Source organism: Periplaneta americana, chromosome 2 (assembly GCF_040183065.1).
Source record: "Periplaneta americana isolate PAMFEO1 chromosome 2, P.americana_PAMFEO1_priV1, whole genome shotgun sequence".
Lineage (NCBI taxonomy): Eukaryota > Metazoa > Arthropoda > Insecta > Blattodea > Blattidae > Periplaneta > Periplaneta americana.
Window position 1 is genome coordinate 185,821,984 of NC_091118.1, and position 13,755 is coordinate 185,835,738.

Genomic DNA, 13,755 nt, shown 5'->3' on the forward strand with positions numbered 1-13,755 from the left:
GCATTAGATACACACACACATAATCTGTGACCAGCGAGATTATGAACCGATGTGTTTCGTGTTTCCATTCTTCTCTCCACAATCGTTACTTTGGTGACATGTTGTCAGGAGCTGAGATCGGATTATTGGTGGTCGTAGACATAGAATATTTCCTCTATTCGTAGACAAAAAGATCTGCTGCACACTAACATGTTCTATTAAAAATGAGGTCGAAATCACGTACGTTAGCAAGTAGAAAACAAAGGTTCTATATTTTCACGGTATTAAAATAAACAGAATCTTTGTGTAATGTTAAAACTGTGCAGCAACAATTTGTTGAAAGCTTGAAGCATTTTTCGTCAATTGGTACAAATTCAAATTTGAATTAAGGAAAACATGGGTGCCTATACAATGCGGTTAATTCACAGTGCCTGATGGGACTGCAACCTGCATAAGCAATGGGCAGAAGAAGTTGCCGCCCCAACCAGGAAAATTGAATTAACAATCGTCCTATATATATAGCGCCTGGCGAAAGCTGCAACCGGCGGGACGGGCTTGTCTGCGAAAGGCCAACGTACTAGGGCGATAGTGATGAGGAACCGTACATATTTTCTGCCTTGCCTTCGTACACCAGTGTTAGTCATTATCTTAGTGGTGCGCAATTATTATTACTTATCTGAAGTGAGTCTTAAAAATTCTGAAGAACACTGCAATGTGTATCTTAATTATTTCTACTGAAAACTAGAGTCTACTGGATGTTCATTTCAAAGTGTGTCATGACGTTACTGTTGTTGAGTCACCGATTTGAAGCGAGTTTCAGCTTATATATCAGAGAAGTTGTCTATTATCCAAGGCGTTATTCAATCTGAACTTGAGAACGTGTACGGTATAACTTGAACATCGTAGCAACAGATGGCGGTCTGTACGTTCTGTGCGCTACCATAACCTCTTTTGAACTGTTTTGCGCCGGCAAGTCGTACGCAGGGTATTTGTTATCATCGGTTGCGTACGGTAACATTCCACAACACAAATCAAATGCTCCGTGTCCATGTTGACCGTCGAAGTTAATGTCAACAAATACGTAAGTAATCGTCTTAACCCTCTCCCCATATCCCGACAGTACGTATTTCCAAACAGTTCACATTCCTGCCACTACCGGCGTTACCGTACGTATCGGTACGTACTCTTCAGAATGAACGCCTTACTTGCTAGGCAACTTCTCTGCCTCATAGGTAATACACCTCTGCGGAAGTGTAGGAAGATTGAATTCTCTAGGCTCATCGGCTAGACACATGACGGCATACAGCGAGCCATGACACACTTTGAACTGAACACCCAGTAGTTATGGATAAACTAATACCACTGTGGAAATATTTCACGTGAAGGGAAAATCATTTTAGAGCAATATGATCTTAAAAGCATGAGCATTTTGTATTGTGGTACACACGCATGCGCGATGTGAGGATCGTAATAAAACAAAATTGCCTTCTGCTGTACAGCGAAGACCGAGATGCGTCTTATGGTTTGTTATGGTTGAAAGTGCTACGGAGAACAACGTTGATTTCATGGTATTCGTTGTTTTCAGAAAGCCTCAAATTATGAATCACTCTGTGGTATCGTGTCTTTGAAGAAGCGACATTCATTCAAATGCGACACGTTGGTGACGCGTGTCTCGAACAGAAACTGCTGTCGGGTTTGTTATGGCAGAGAGTTCCAATGAAAGTATGAATGAGGTGATTGTCAACAGAGATGGCTATACTATATGCGACAGTTTTTTAGCGGATTTTTAAGGGGACTGGTTAGTCTGATCGTATGGCTGGTGTGTATGAGTGAAGATAAGTTGCTTTTACTCGTCAATTTTTGTATATATCAATTTACCATTTTTACAGCATGTACACAATATTTGCAGATATATTTTGGTTTTTAGATTATCTGTCTATCTCATATACTTGATTTTATAAAAAAATGTAAACCTGAAAGAGTTAATTAAATTTAAGTTAAAACATAGGAATATTAGGAGCATTTTTCTCAGAAACCCTTTGCACTACAGATGCCTCAAACTTAAAGCGTATTTCCAATGTAGTTGACTATATTTTCCGCCATTTTCATCACATTATGAATATTCGGTCAATAGAAAAATATTGTTTTCCATCCTGAAAAAAAAATTAAAATTTTCATATTTTTCTGGCTGTGAAATCTGTAATAATTTTGATAACTATGCTTCTTCACTACCATATGAAATAGGAGTATACAAAATGTCAGCCTCCTGTCCCCAGTAATTACTGAGAAAAATGTTCCTAAAACACCTGTGTATTTAACTTAAATTTAATTAATATTTTTCAGGTTTAAAATTTTTTATAAAATGAAGTTTATGAGATAAAAATAATCTAAAAAATAAAATATACCTGCAAATATTGTATATATGATGTAAAGATTGTATGTAGATTCAAAAGTTGAAGAGCAATAGCAAAATTTCTTGACTTATTTCACTTATACACAATACCCATACGCTCAGATCACCCAGTTTAATTTTAGTAGATTATTTTACGACGCTTTATCAACATCTTAGGTTATTTAGCGTCTGAATGAGATGAAGGTAATAATGCCGGTAAAATGAGTCCGGGTCCAGCACCGAAAGTTACCCAGCATTTGTTCATATTGGGTTGAGGGAAAACCCCGGAAAAACCTCAACCAGATAACTTGCCCCAACCGGGAATCGAACCCGGGCCACCTGGTTTCGCGGCCAGACGCGCTAACCGTTACTCCTTAGGTGTGGACGTTTAAATATTTGTTTGGAGTGAGTTTATATCAGCTTGGATTTCTTTAGACTTTCTCTAATACGTTGTGAATGGTCATATCTCACTGGAGACCCCTGCTGGCTCGCCTCTGCTCCATAGCCGTTAAAGCCTTCGCAAACACTAAGAACTTAGAGGGATGTATGTATGGTGAGATGTCATCAATTAGTGCAGCTGTGACTGTCCCTGCTGTTACTACACTGAGCTGTGAGTATAAGAAAAAACTTTTCTTATGAGCTAGCACAGTTGTATGGACTTAATATAGGCAGCTGTATTACATAAATGAAATGTAAATAAAGATGACTTGTATGTGACGAAAAACTTACGCGTTCCGGGAATCACTGCGCTGTAAATAGGCAGGAACATTCCGAACCTGCGCCGTTCTGAGTTTTCTGTATTGCCACTTGATAGAGGAATCCATGCACTTTGACTAACGTGAAAATATTTGAAGGTAGTGAAGAAACGAGATGCCAACATATGGGCTTCACAGCTACCAACTTGACAGATGCCGCACTCTAACTAATGCGAGGTTTCTCGCGTAAGCAAGATGACGCACATTATCTGAACCGTAACGTTACATAAGGCAGCTCTGAAAAGCGGCAAAAACGTCCATTGAGCCCACATACAAACCATTCAGTTGTCAACGCTCTACAATTCTACAGGGTGTCCACATAAAACCTCCCTGATTTCAAATTCTAATTTTATTAACTATTAGTCCTAGAGATGTGCGGTTTTCGGTGTCATGTAAAGCAACTCAAAAAAAAATTTGTATTTTCTGTTCTATTCTTTTGTTGCAGATGTTGAATAATTAGCAAAAATGACAAGAGCAAAGAGAGGGCTCAGTGAGTGGTATGGTACCCTGAAACGAAATCACCGATTACGGTTCAAAGGAATTTCAGACGAACGTACTCTGAACTGAAGTCACCAGACGTAAAGACAAGGCGTGGTTTGATGAGTTTCTAGCCACGGAGAGGAAACAAAGTCAATTCCTAGGCGCCTTCATAAGCATACAAACGAAGTCTTTTATGTAGTAGGCCTACCTTATGACTGTTGAGCGTGTGATGTCCAGTTCTCGTGACGCTCTACGAATTGACTTTGTCGGGCTTCTAGGGAAGGCCTCTCTGATCTAGTTCACCGTTTCCTCAGATGTGCGTTTCTTGCCCGAGCCGGACAGTCGGTTAACACTCTCCGTGGCTAGGAACTTATCGGACCACGCCTTAATTGTCTTTACGTCTGGTGGCTCCCTTTCAAGGCACGTTCGTCTGAAATTACTTTGGACCATAATCGGTGATTTCGTTTCAGAGTACTACACCACGCATTGAGTTCTTTCTTGTACTGTTGTCATCTTTGCTAATTATTCAACACTTGAAACAAAGGAATAGAATAGAAAATACCAAACTTTTTTAATTAATAATTATATTAACAAGTTATTATATTATTGTAATTATATTATTATCAACAATTATTATGATAATAGCAACAATATTATCAAAAAAACAAATTGAAGACCGAGAAAAAAGATCACCTTCTGATTGTGGTTTTGACTTTACAGGACACCGCAAACCACAAATCTATAGGACTAATAGTTTCCTTAAAATTAGAATTTGAAGTCAGAAAGATTTCACATGGACATACTGTATATGTCACTAATGAAATACAGTGGACTGCTCGAGTACATCTGGAGATTTTTCATACCCCAAACGCCATAATTATATAATATGTTATAGGTATTTGACACATTATAGTCCACATCTGTGGAGTAACGGCTAGCGCGTCTGGCCGCGAAACCAGGTCGGTTCGATTCCCGGTCGGGGCAAGTTACCTGGTTGAGATTTTTTCCGAGGTTTTCCCTCAACCCAATATGAGCAAATGCAGGGTAACTATCGGTGCTGGACCCCGGACTCATTTCACCGGCATTATCACCTTCATCTCATTCAGATGCTAAGTAACCTTAGATGTTAATAGAGCGTTGTAAAATAACCTAGTAAAAAAAAGGCACTGTATAGATAGGCCTACAAACGGGAACTTTTGTAGCGTGAAATTATCTGAACATCGGCTATTTTTTTTTTTTTTTGTAATCTATGGCGCGAGAGCCCATGAAAGGCCAAGTCGGCCAGCAGACTACTGACCTCACGTCCACATACCTCAGCAGAAGTGAACGATCATCTTACCAGTACGACTGTAACGTGTGGTCAGCATGGTGACCCCCGCAGCCATTATAGCTGGTTTCCGAAACCGGATTTCGATACCTAGCGTAGCTCCCCAAATTCATCATGATGCTGGGTGGGATTCGGTCCCATACAGTGGCCGAAATTTCATGAAAAAATTTCTTCCCCATGGGGATTCGAACTAGCGCTCATTCAGTAACGCGAGTCAAAGCATGATGCTTTAGACCACGACGCTACAGCGTGATGCTATACCTAAGTGTAAACTCTGGAAATCTTTATTTTGATTGAAACTGATGGGGCTTATTAGAGAACTTCATGATAACAGTGACACAATTTTTAATTGGTAACGCCAACTAAGGTTTTGAGACGAATTTTGCTTCTCGCCCTCGCTGTTCGCCATATATTTAGAAAGTATTCTGGGGGCACAGTGTGGGAGTATCGAAATCACAAAATGTTGCTTTTACTAAATTTTTTAGACGATCACAAAATGTTGTTTCTACTAAATTTTGTAGACGATCACAAAAATGTTGTTTTTACTAAATTTTATAGACGAACACAAAATAGTTGTTTTACTACATTTTATAGACGATCATAAAAATGTTGTTTTTACTAAACTTTGTAGACGATCACAAAAATGTTGTTTTTACTAAACTTTGTAGACGATCACAAAAATGTTGTTTCTACTAAATTTTGTAGACGATCACAAAAATGTTGTTTTTACTAAATTTTATAGACGAACACAAAATAGTTGTTTTACTACATTTTATAGACGATCATAAAAATGTTGTTTTTACTAAACTTTGTAGACGATCACAAAAATGTTGTTTTTACTAAATTTTGTAGACGATAACAAAAGTGTTGTTCTTATTAAGTTTTGTAGACGATCACAAAAATGTTGTTTTTACTAAATTTTGTAGACGATCATGAAAATGTTGTTTTTACTAAATTTTGTAGACGATCACGAAGTCATTGCCCAGGTTAAGTTTTACCTAGAATTTATACTAATAAAAACTTCTTAATTCGGTCCTAAGTTGTCAAGTGGAATCTCCTGCACTCCACATATAACAACTGAAGACAACATCGCACTGAAGGAAGTTGAAGTGTATCTTGGTGCTATATTGGAAGCAAGAGGAATAAATTATCGAAAGATTAATAACAGAATAGAAAATAGTAGAAAGATCGTCAGCGCTTTGAATTCGGTACGGTGGGATCAACAAATAATCAAGAAATAAAAAAATTGTTCCTGAAGTCATTCTTGAATACTTTGTACTTATAGTTGCAAAGTATGGCGCTGAAAAAACAGACGGAAATTACAATTTGTAGACATGGACACTAGATACAGGAATGATATCAGAACAGTGAAGGCAGAGGAAACTATAGTAAAACTGATAGAACAAAGAAGTCTGAAATGAAATGGTCTGCCATGTTTTAAGAATGGACAGCGATAGAGATTATACCAGTGAGTCCAACCAGTAAGCGCGGTCGTCCATAAAGATCTTAGAACGAGTACATGTTACGGACCTTGTAAAATCGGAACCTAACCACAACGACATGGCGCCTGTAGAAAGGGTCAAGGGTGTCATTTGACCCCTATTGTCTTTTTTCTTTTTTCAAGAATCGCGTTTCTTTCAGTATCCCAAGAATATTCTATGAGTGCTTTGTGTAGAGAGACCTCGTCAGCAGCAATACGACAGCTTGCCATGAATTCTGTCGAAAAGTTGTAGGCTATGTAAATAGATTCGGATTGAAGAAGAGATGACTGCAGTTTTTATTTTCTATGTTAAGCCTATAGAGTAGATTGGTGAATTATAATGAACAATTATTTCATATTAAATTTACATTTGTTTCAATGTCTAGATTTCATTAATCAAGGACTTAACCAGTTAAGTATAAAAAAGGACTGCATTTTGTAACAAAGTGAATTTATTTGAACTGCTGTTAAACTGTTATTATTATATGTGAATGCAATAAATTACAATAATCGCCTAATGAACGATATGTTCGGCCAACTTATAATAGATATTACTATTATTTCTAATTTATAACCTCTTTTTGTATAAATTAATATGTAATTAATGTAAAATAGCTATATTATATTATGTATTTAGATTTTGTCTCATTTCTAGGCCATTTCAAGCTTTCGTATCAATGGACAATGTTAAAAGAGTTATTTATGATACAAGTTAGTAAAGGTTCTCCTTTTGGCACGAGTGTAAAGTTTCTATTATCTATTATTTCAGTTAATTGAATTATATTTCATTGCATGTTTCCTTTACTTTATTGTTACTCTTTGTAACACACGAGGGCCAAAAAGATAACTTTACGAATGTGTATCATACAATGTTTTTTTCTACCGATAACACAGATTTACATTCAATAAATGTTTGAAGTTGGAGAGGTTATAAGATCCCGATTTCACGGCCATATAAACTCTGAACCATGGAATGACAGTCTGTTTTATTTATGATTACGATTTCATGGCCGTCTAAACCGGCCATATAATCAACAAAGCGGTTAGGAAAAGTTGAATGTTATATCTTTTATTGCAATGAGTATTACAGATTTAACTTCAGAATAATACGGGCTAAAATGTAAATATGAAAGTTAAATTTGTTACTTATTTGTGTTAGGTGTAATATTTAAGTCATGAAAGATCGAGTTAATGCACTAATTTCTTATTGAACGACATTTGTTCTTTGAATATTGCATTTTGTTTGGCAGTGTGTAAAATGAATAGCAGTGTGTAAAATGATTACACTGTACTTATTTTTTTTCGTAGGCTTACGTACTGATAACAATGGATAAATTAATGCAACTTTAGGTACTATCCTAGAAAAATGTTATTGTCATTGTTACAATTTGTAAATTTGCATCAACTGTTACTCTTTCATGCAAAATAATGTGGCCACCGTAAATGATGGAAGTCATGAATGTATAATTCAACTACTGAAGAAAGTGTAGGTTAACCTCCCTTGGGTAAAATTCTGCGGGCGTTCGTGTAGGACGACGTTCAAGACAGAGAACATGGCTTTTGGGAGTGCCAGGCAGTTGCTCGCAATGTCAAATTTTAATTGACTATAATTTCAGTTAACTGACTTATGTTTGACTGCGTGTTTCCTTTACTGTAGGCCTACTGCTAATATTGTTATTGTGATTCTCTATAAAAATTAATAATTGTGAATATACTGAATCTTAGGGCTGCTACCTTCAGTGGAAGGTAGTTTGACAATAAATAATAATAATCGCAAGAATAAAATTGCATAAATAAGAGTAATCACATGATAATAAGGTGGGTGCTCCTGTTATGGCCATGTTCCTGATATGACCACCCCTCTATTGTGAGTTAGTTAACCAAAAAATCCGCTAAATTGCAGCAGCATCCAGTCAAAGGGCATCCTGGTATGTCACTTGATCGTTTTCCATCCAGTCAGGTTGAGCAATATGGCGTCAGTTGCCTGTTTTGCGGTTTTCATGTGACCTCTTCTTATTTTTCTCTTGTAAGTCTCCTTTGTTTTATGCATGTTTTTTAAAGACTTGTTTCATGAAAACCATAGTGCTCCATTCAGTTTTTAATGTTGTGTTGATTGGTGTTGCCGTTGATGGCGTATATTTTACGAGTTGTTCATAATCAAACTATTTTCGTGAAAGCGTACCTGCTCCTGATATGGCAATATCAAATGCACCATGGCCATATCAAGTTCATTTCACTTTTATTTTTTCACCTGACAAATTTACATGCCTTATAGCTGGGATTACGCTAAAATTTTGTATTTTAAGAAAAACAACGTAATTTTTAATGGAAAAACTTGTTTTGACCATACTTTTTAATTATAAAAAAGATTAAGTGTCATGTTTAGTCATTTTACACCAAAATTATTTAATTTTAGCACAACTGCACTATCAAACTGAAAACAATCACGATTTGTAGAACATGGAACAAGGGTGGCCATATGATGTGCACATGTTCCTGATATGGCCACTAGGTAGACTTTTGGAATTTGGAACTTTTTGGAGAATTAAATCTATTTTTATGGGGAAAGGAAATTTTTTTAAGAAAGTCCATTAGACTGAGAACGAGTAAGAAAAAAGTGGTTTGTATTTTTTTTTAAATGGCGGATAGAAAAATTCTCAAACCTTAGCATGGCCATATCAGGGACACTTACCTTACTAGAGAATTTAGCATCGCGCTGAATTGTTTCACTTCAGAATGGTTTCGTGACTGCTGTGTAGAGAGTCAATTATGAATTCATGAAATCTATGTAATTACTGTATGCGTTATCACCAGGCAGCGAAACTTGTTGCCCGATGAAACAGGTTTGTTATTTCTTTACTATAGGTACGGGTTTGTTTACATGCGCGTGAGTAGTCATGGTCAGCGATGGAGAGGGATAGGTAGAGACCACAGATTTTCGTATAATCACCCGAAGTGTGGAATGAATACAGTAATCTCTAGTAATGTAGGGCAGACGGTAGGCGAATTAATTAACTATTTCAGTTTGGACTTAAAGGCTGAGATATAAGAATTATTTAAGCATGTCAGTAAACTGGTGGTTCAGAAAATTGAAAGATGCTAGTTACATGACCATATTCATTGTTTGTCAATTTAAATGAATTCTTCAACCCAGTAAATACTGTAGGCCTACATGCTAATGCACTCAAAAGAAAGGTTAAAACAATGACTTACTTCAAGGATGTAAAAATTACTGATTGCAGTATAGCATTCCTTACTTTGAAAGAAATAGTTTTGAAACAATCATCCAACACTTTTAATGTTACAGTTGACGTGATTGAGGCATTACGAGCTCTCATGTTGAATTACCCTGAATTTACATCTGCTGTGTCTGGGTTCCTTGGGCATCTGTTGACGCAGAAAGGTTTTTTTCAAAGAATAATTTTTGTTAGTGACTGTAGGCGCAGAATGAAAAAAAATTATATTGTGACTTCTGCTATGCTTTCATTCCACAAATAAAAACAGCAGATGTTACCGTAAAAAACAGCTTGTTACGAATCCTTCAAATAAGCCTCGGAATGGGACTGATTCTCTGGCACGACCACAGCAAAGGAATGAAGTTACAGGAGAATGGAGAAAGTTACATAATTCAGAACTGCACGCATTATATTCTTCACCTGACATAATTAGGAACATTAAATCCAGACGTTTGAGATGGGCAGGGCATGTAGCACGTATGGGCGAATCCAGAAATGCATATAGAGTGTTAGTTGGGAGGCCGGAGGGAAAAAGACCTTTGGGGAGGCCGAGACGTAGATGGGAGGATAATATTAAAATGGATTTGAGGGAGGTGGGATATGATGATAGAGAATGGATTAATCTTGCTCAGGATAGGGACCAATGGCGGCCTTATGTGAGGGCGGCAATGAACCTCCGGGTTCCTTAAAAGCCAGTAAGTAAGTAAGTAAGTAAGTAAGTAAGTAAGTAAGATGTTACATAATACAAATAATGTTTTCTTTCTCAGTTTTATGAAGTTGTGTTTAATTTTAATATGTAGAATAAATTTATGTATGAAGACTTTTTTATCATTATTTTAACGCCTAATATGTAATATAGGGTTATTTTTCATGTAAAAATCCCTTCGCAATTTATACGAAATCATTGCGATTATCTTACAACTAATTAGCTATAAAACGCGAAATATATTTTATTCCGATTTTTTCTAAATTACGGTAACGCGAAATTCTGTGGTCTGTAGCCCGTGATGTGAGTTACTCGTCGACTGCAACACAAAGCAAGTAAATAGCAAACGACTGCGGAACAACTAAAGCACAGTAGTTCAACGGGGCACGACCGACGCCGCCTTCGATTGTACACAGTAGAGGGACTCTGGAACACAGTTAACCTGAAATCACGTGCCTCTCTCCCATAGGGCACTAAGTTTCTCTGCCAGTTATCACACTTCAGAAATAGAGATGAATGAAATATAAGAAATTGAATTACTATATTTAGCCGTAATTACTGCGTTGAAATTGCAATAAGCAATACCAAATACAGAATGAAAAAAATATAAACTTGGGCGAAATTGAACTACGATTGTGTCTTCCGCATGCCTCCGAGGCTGCGCTGCAACAGCTGACAGATGTCAGGAAATGATGGATTTATTCTGAACTGCTGTAGAAAATGTGCCTGCCATTCGGATTGACAAGATGAGCCCGTTCTCTCTGATTTGAAACGTTCTTTCATGATTTGGATATATTCGTGAGCAATCGCAAATACACATGTGAAGGAAAGTCTTTTAGTGATGTTTATTAATGTATTTATAGAACCTAGCGTGAGCTTAAAGGTTTCCGTTAATCTGTGTAATTCCTAAGTACAGTACTGGTTTGTTGATAGTTATATTAGCATGTGGGGTACATGCCAGGAGGAGACACTAAAATAGAGTACCTACAACTGATTTGACCGAACAGTTATGAATGTGCAATAAACTGAAGTGCAAATAAGTTATATATATCGTACTATAAATAATAAACGCACAGTTATTCGAAAGACTAGAACAGGGTGATTTGCTCGCAAGAGGCCTTAATCTCTTCTCACTGAAGCCTCTTGTATTCGTATATAATTTTTATTTGTAATGAAAATTAATGTACACAAAGCCTCTATTTCTTTTCGAATAAGGAAATTTACAAAGCATATAAAAGCAGTGAGGTCTAAAAAGTTGACGTATTGTTTTTCCCATCTACAGAAACTGTACAAGAAGTTGAAAGGGAAATATAGTCGTGCATAGATTCGTTCAATACTCTTAAAATCCTCAGAAGCCAATAGTGCAGTGACGTTCAAAGATATCCGATCTACGATTTTATGACCGTGTAAGAGAACTTTCCAACTACGGGATAAGTCAGAACCAAAAATATAAAAAATTGACAATATTTGAGAGAGTTCCGCTAGTTTTGAATACGTAGCACTATTATTGGGGACCGTTAAAAGTGTCGGGGAAAATGATTATGTAGATTAAGTATAAATTATTCTCATAATTGACAATATCAGCGGTTTTCAGCTAAACCCAGTGTTGTTTGACGATCAGTAGAGTGGGATGAAACATTGAATTCTATAATGCAACAGTGACTATTATCTTCACCATCTATTCATAGAAGTAATAACTAAAGAATCCACACTTACACCAACAAATCATCGATCACTATCGATTAGTAGGGCAGATATCTTTGAACGTCAGTGTGCGCAACTCATTTGCACCTAGCTCCAATTCAGGAGAAAGATGTGTGAAGAGGTTTTTTTCATTCCACATCAGTTATACAAGGATCACCAGCCATACCCGTGATGTGTAGATAGGTGTCTTTTCAAGCAGAAGTGACATCAGCATCTCGGTCACCTTACATACAGACCAACACCTATTCTGTGAAAGCAGAGATTTTCTGAAGTCAGAACTTTGTCACGAAGTTTGAACGTTGTAAAACAGACCTGCAGCTGATTTGAAGTCTTTCTGTGACCTTGATTCATTCATGCTTACTTTCGTGTTAATGTTAAATTGCTCAATGTACACAATGACATGGCATGTCCCGTGCTAGCAAATGGGTTCGTTGAAAACGTGCAAAATTACATTTCGGAACATTTTTGGTGGTGAGGTGTACTCTAAAAAAAAAGTCCATAAATTAGTAACAAAATTGAAGGACTCCCTGTAAAAACGAGGTAGCTCCATTTTTACAAAGTTGTGGAAACAACAAAAACATTATAAGAATTCAAATTTTAACTGCGCTTCTGTGCTTTTCCAGAGTAGCCTACCGAGAACAATGATACGAAGCTTCCGAGCAAGATTTTCTGCGTACACGTTGTGAAGAATTATATTAAATCGATACTGAATACATTTCTTCTCTGGATTAAAAAGCATATGACGAAGCATCAGAATAGTGTGTTAACATCATTTCATTTTAGCGTAACTGTTAAAATTATGAGAGGCTTGTATATTTTCGAAGAGAGAGACACCTGCAAGAGAATGGTTGCGCACAATTTATTTGATATAATATTAGACGTAATAAGAGTTTTTTCAATTATTGAATAAATTTTAAAATACGAAAGTATTTGTCATTCATTTGATAACAAGTTTCTTTTTTACTTTCTCATTATACGAAATCAATTTCGAGATTTTCATGGAAATATACACTTTCAGAATTCTTGATACCTAAAACGTGGTTTTCATTACTGTCTACAGCGATTTAATTTAAACTATTTGGCGGACTTTGTTCATATTTAGTGTTTATGAACAGATTCATCCGGAAATAGTGCACATGAAATATAACAGTTTTGGTAGAAAGTTAATCAACATTTGTTTGAAAAAAGTACACACGCAAGAGCGGTTCAGCCCATAACTAATTATATGATTTCCTTCTTCATTGTTTGTATTAGGCAGAATAAAGTACAAAATGAAAAGGCGAGAAAAATGTTTTTTAAAAAATAAATTAGTTACTGTACGGAGAGTTATTTCTGCAATTCGTGGGATTTTAGTCTCACGTTTTTACTTTCTTCTGCCATATTACCATGATGTAGTGTGTCCCTTTTCTTAAAGGTATACTGGCCACTAGTTGTAAATCCCTCGTATTATGCTTGAATTTTTGCAAAAGCGGTAAAGTGTTAGAAATTACATTTTCGTTCACATAATCTATTTAAACTGTGACTTTTTTTAAATTTAAAGAATGTCTTTTGTATACAATTCAGAAACGAAACTAAATTTTATTTTCGGACATGGTAAATAAATTTTATTGATGTACGTCTTTGAAATGGCAGATCAAGTATTATAGTGTAAACAGTAATGTTATATGCAATATTGTAAAAGAATTTAATTGTTGCC

At 36.3% G+C, this 13,755-nt stretch overlaps 2 protein-coding genes across 5 annotated transcripts in view; one reads left to right on the forward strand and one right to left on the reverse strand.

Annotated features, from left to right (window-relative positions):
* LOC138694922 (RNA helicase aquarius) overlaps positions 1-13,755 on the forward strand; it is a 203,971-nt gene that overhangs the window by 85,353 nt on the left and 104,863 nt on the right. The window lies entirely within an intron of this gene.
* LOC138694926 (G-protein coupled receptor Mth2-like) overlaps positions 1-13,755 on the reverse strand; it is a 57,964-nt gene that overhangs the window by 39,256 nt on the left and 4,953 nt on the right. Inside the window, exon 1 of one of the 4 annotated variants that reach the window (XM_069819116.1) lies at positions 3,101-3,244. The exons of 2 other annotated variants lie outside the window; for them this stretch is intronic. In XM_069819116.1, the coding sequence (XP_069675217.1) occupies positions 3,101-3,140 (40 nt within the window). In that variant the 5' untranslated portion in view covers positions 3,141-3,244. Of the gene's footprint in view, positions 1-3,100; positions 3,245-13,755 lie in introns of those variants that run through there. One more of the 4 variants, XM_069819120.1, reaches the window with a different exon arrangement.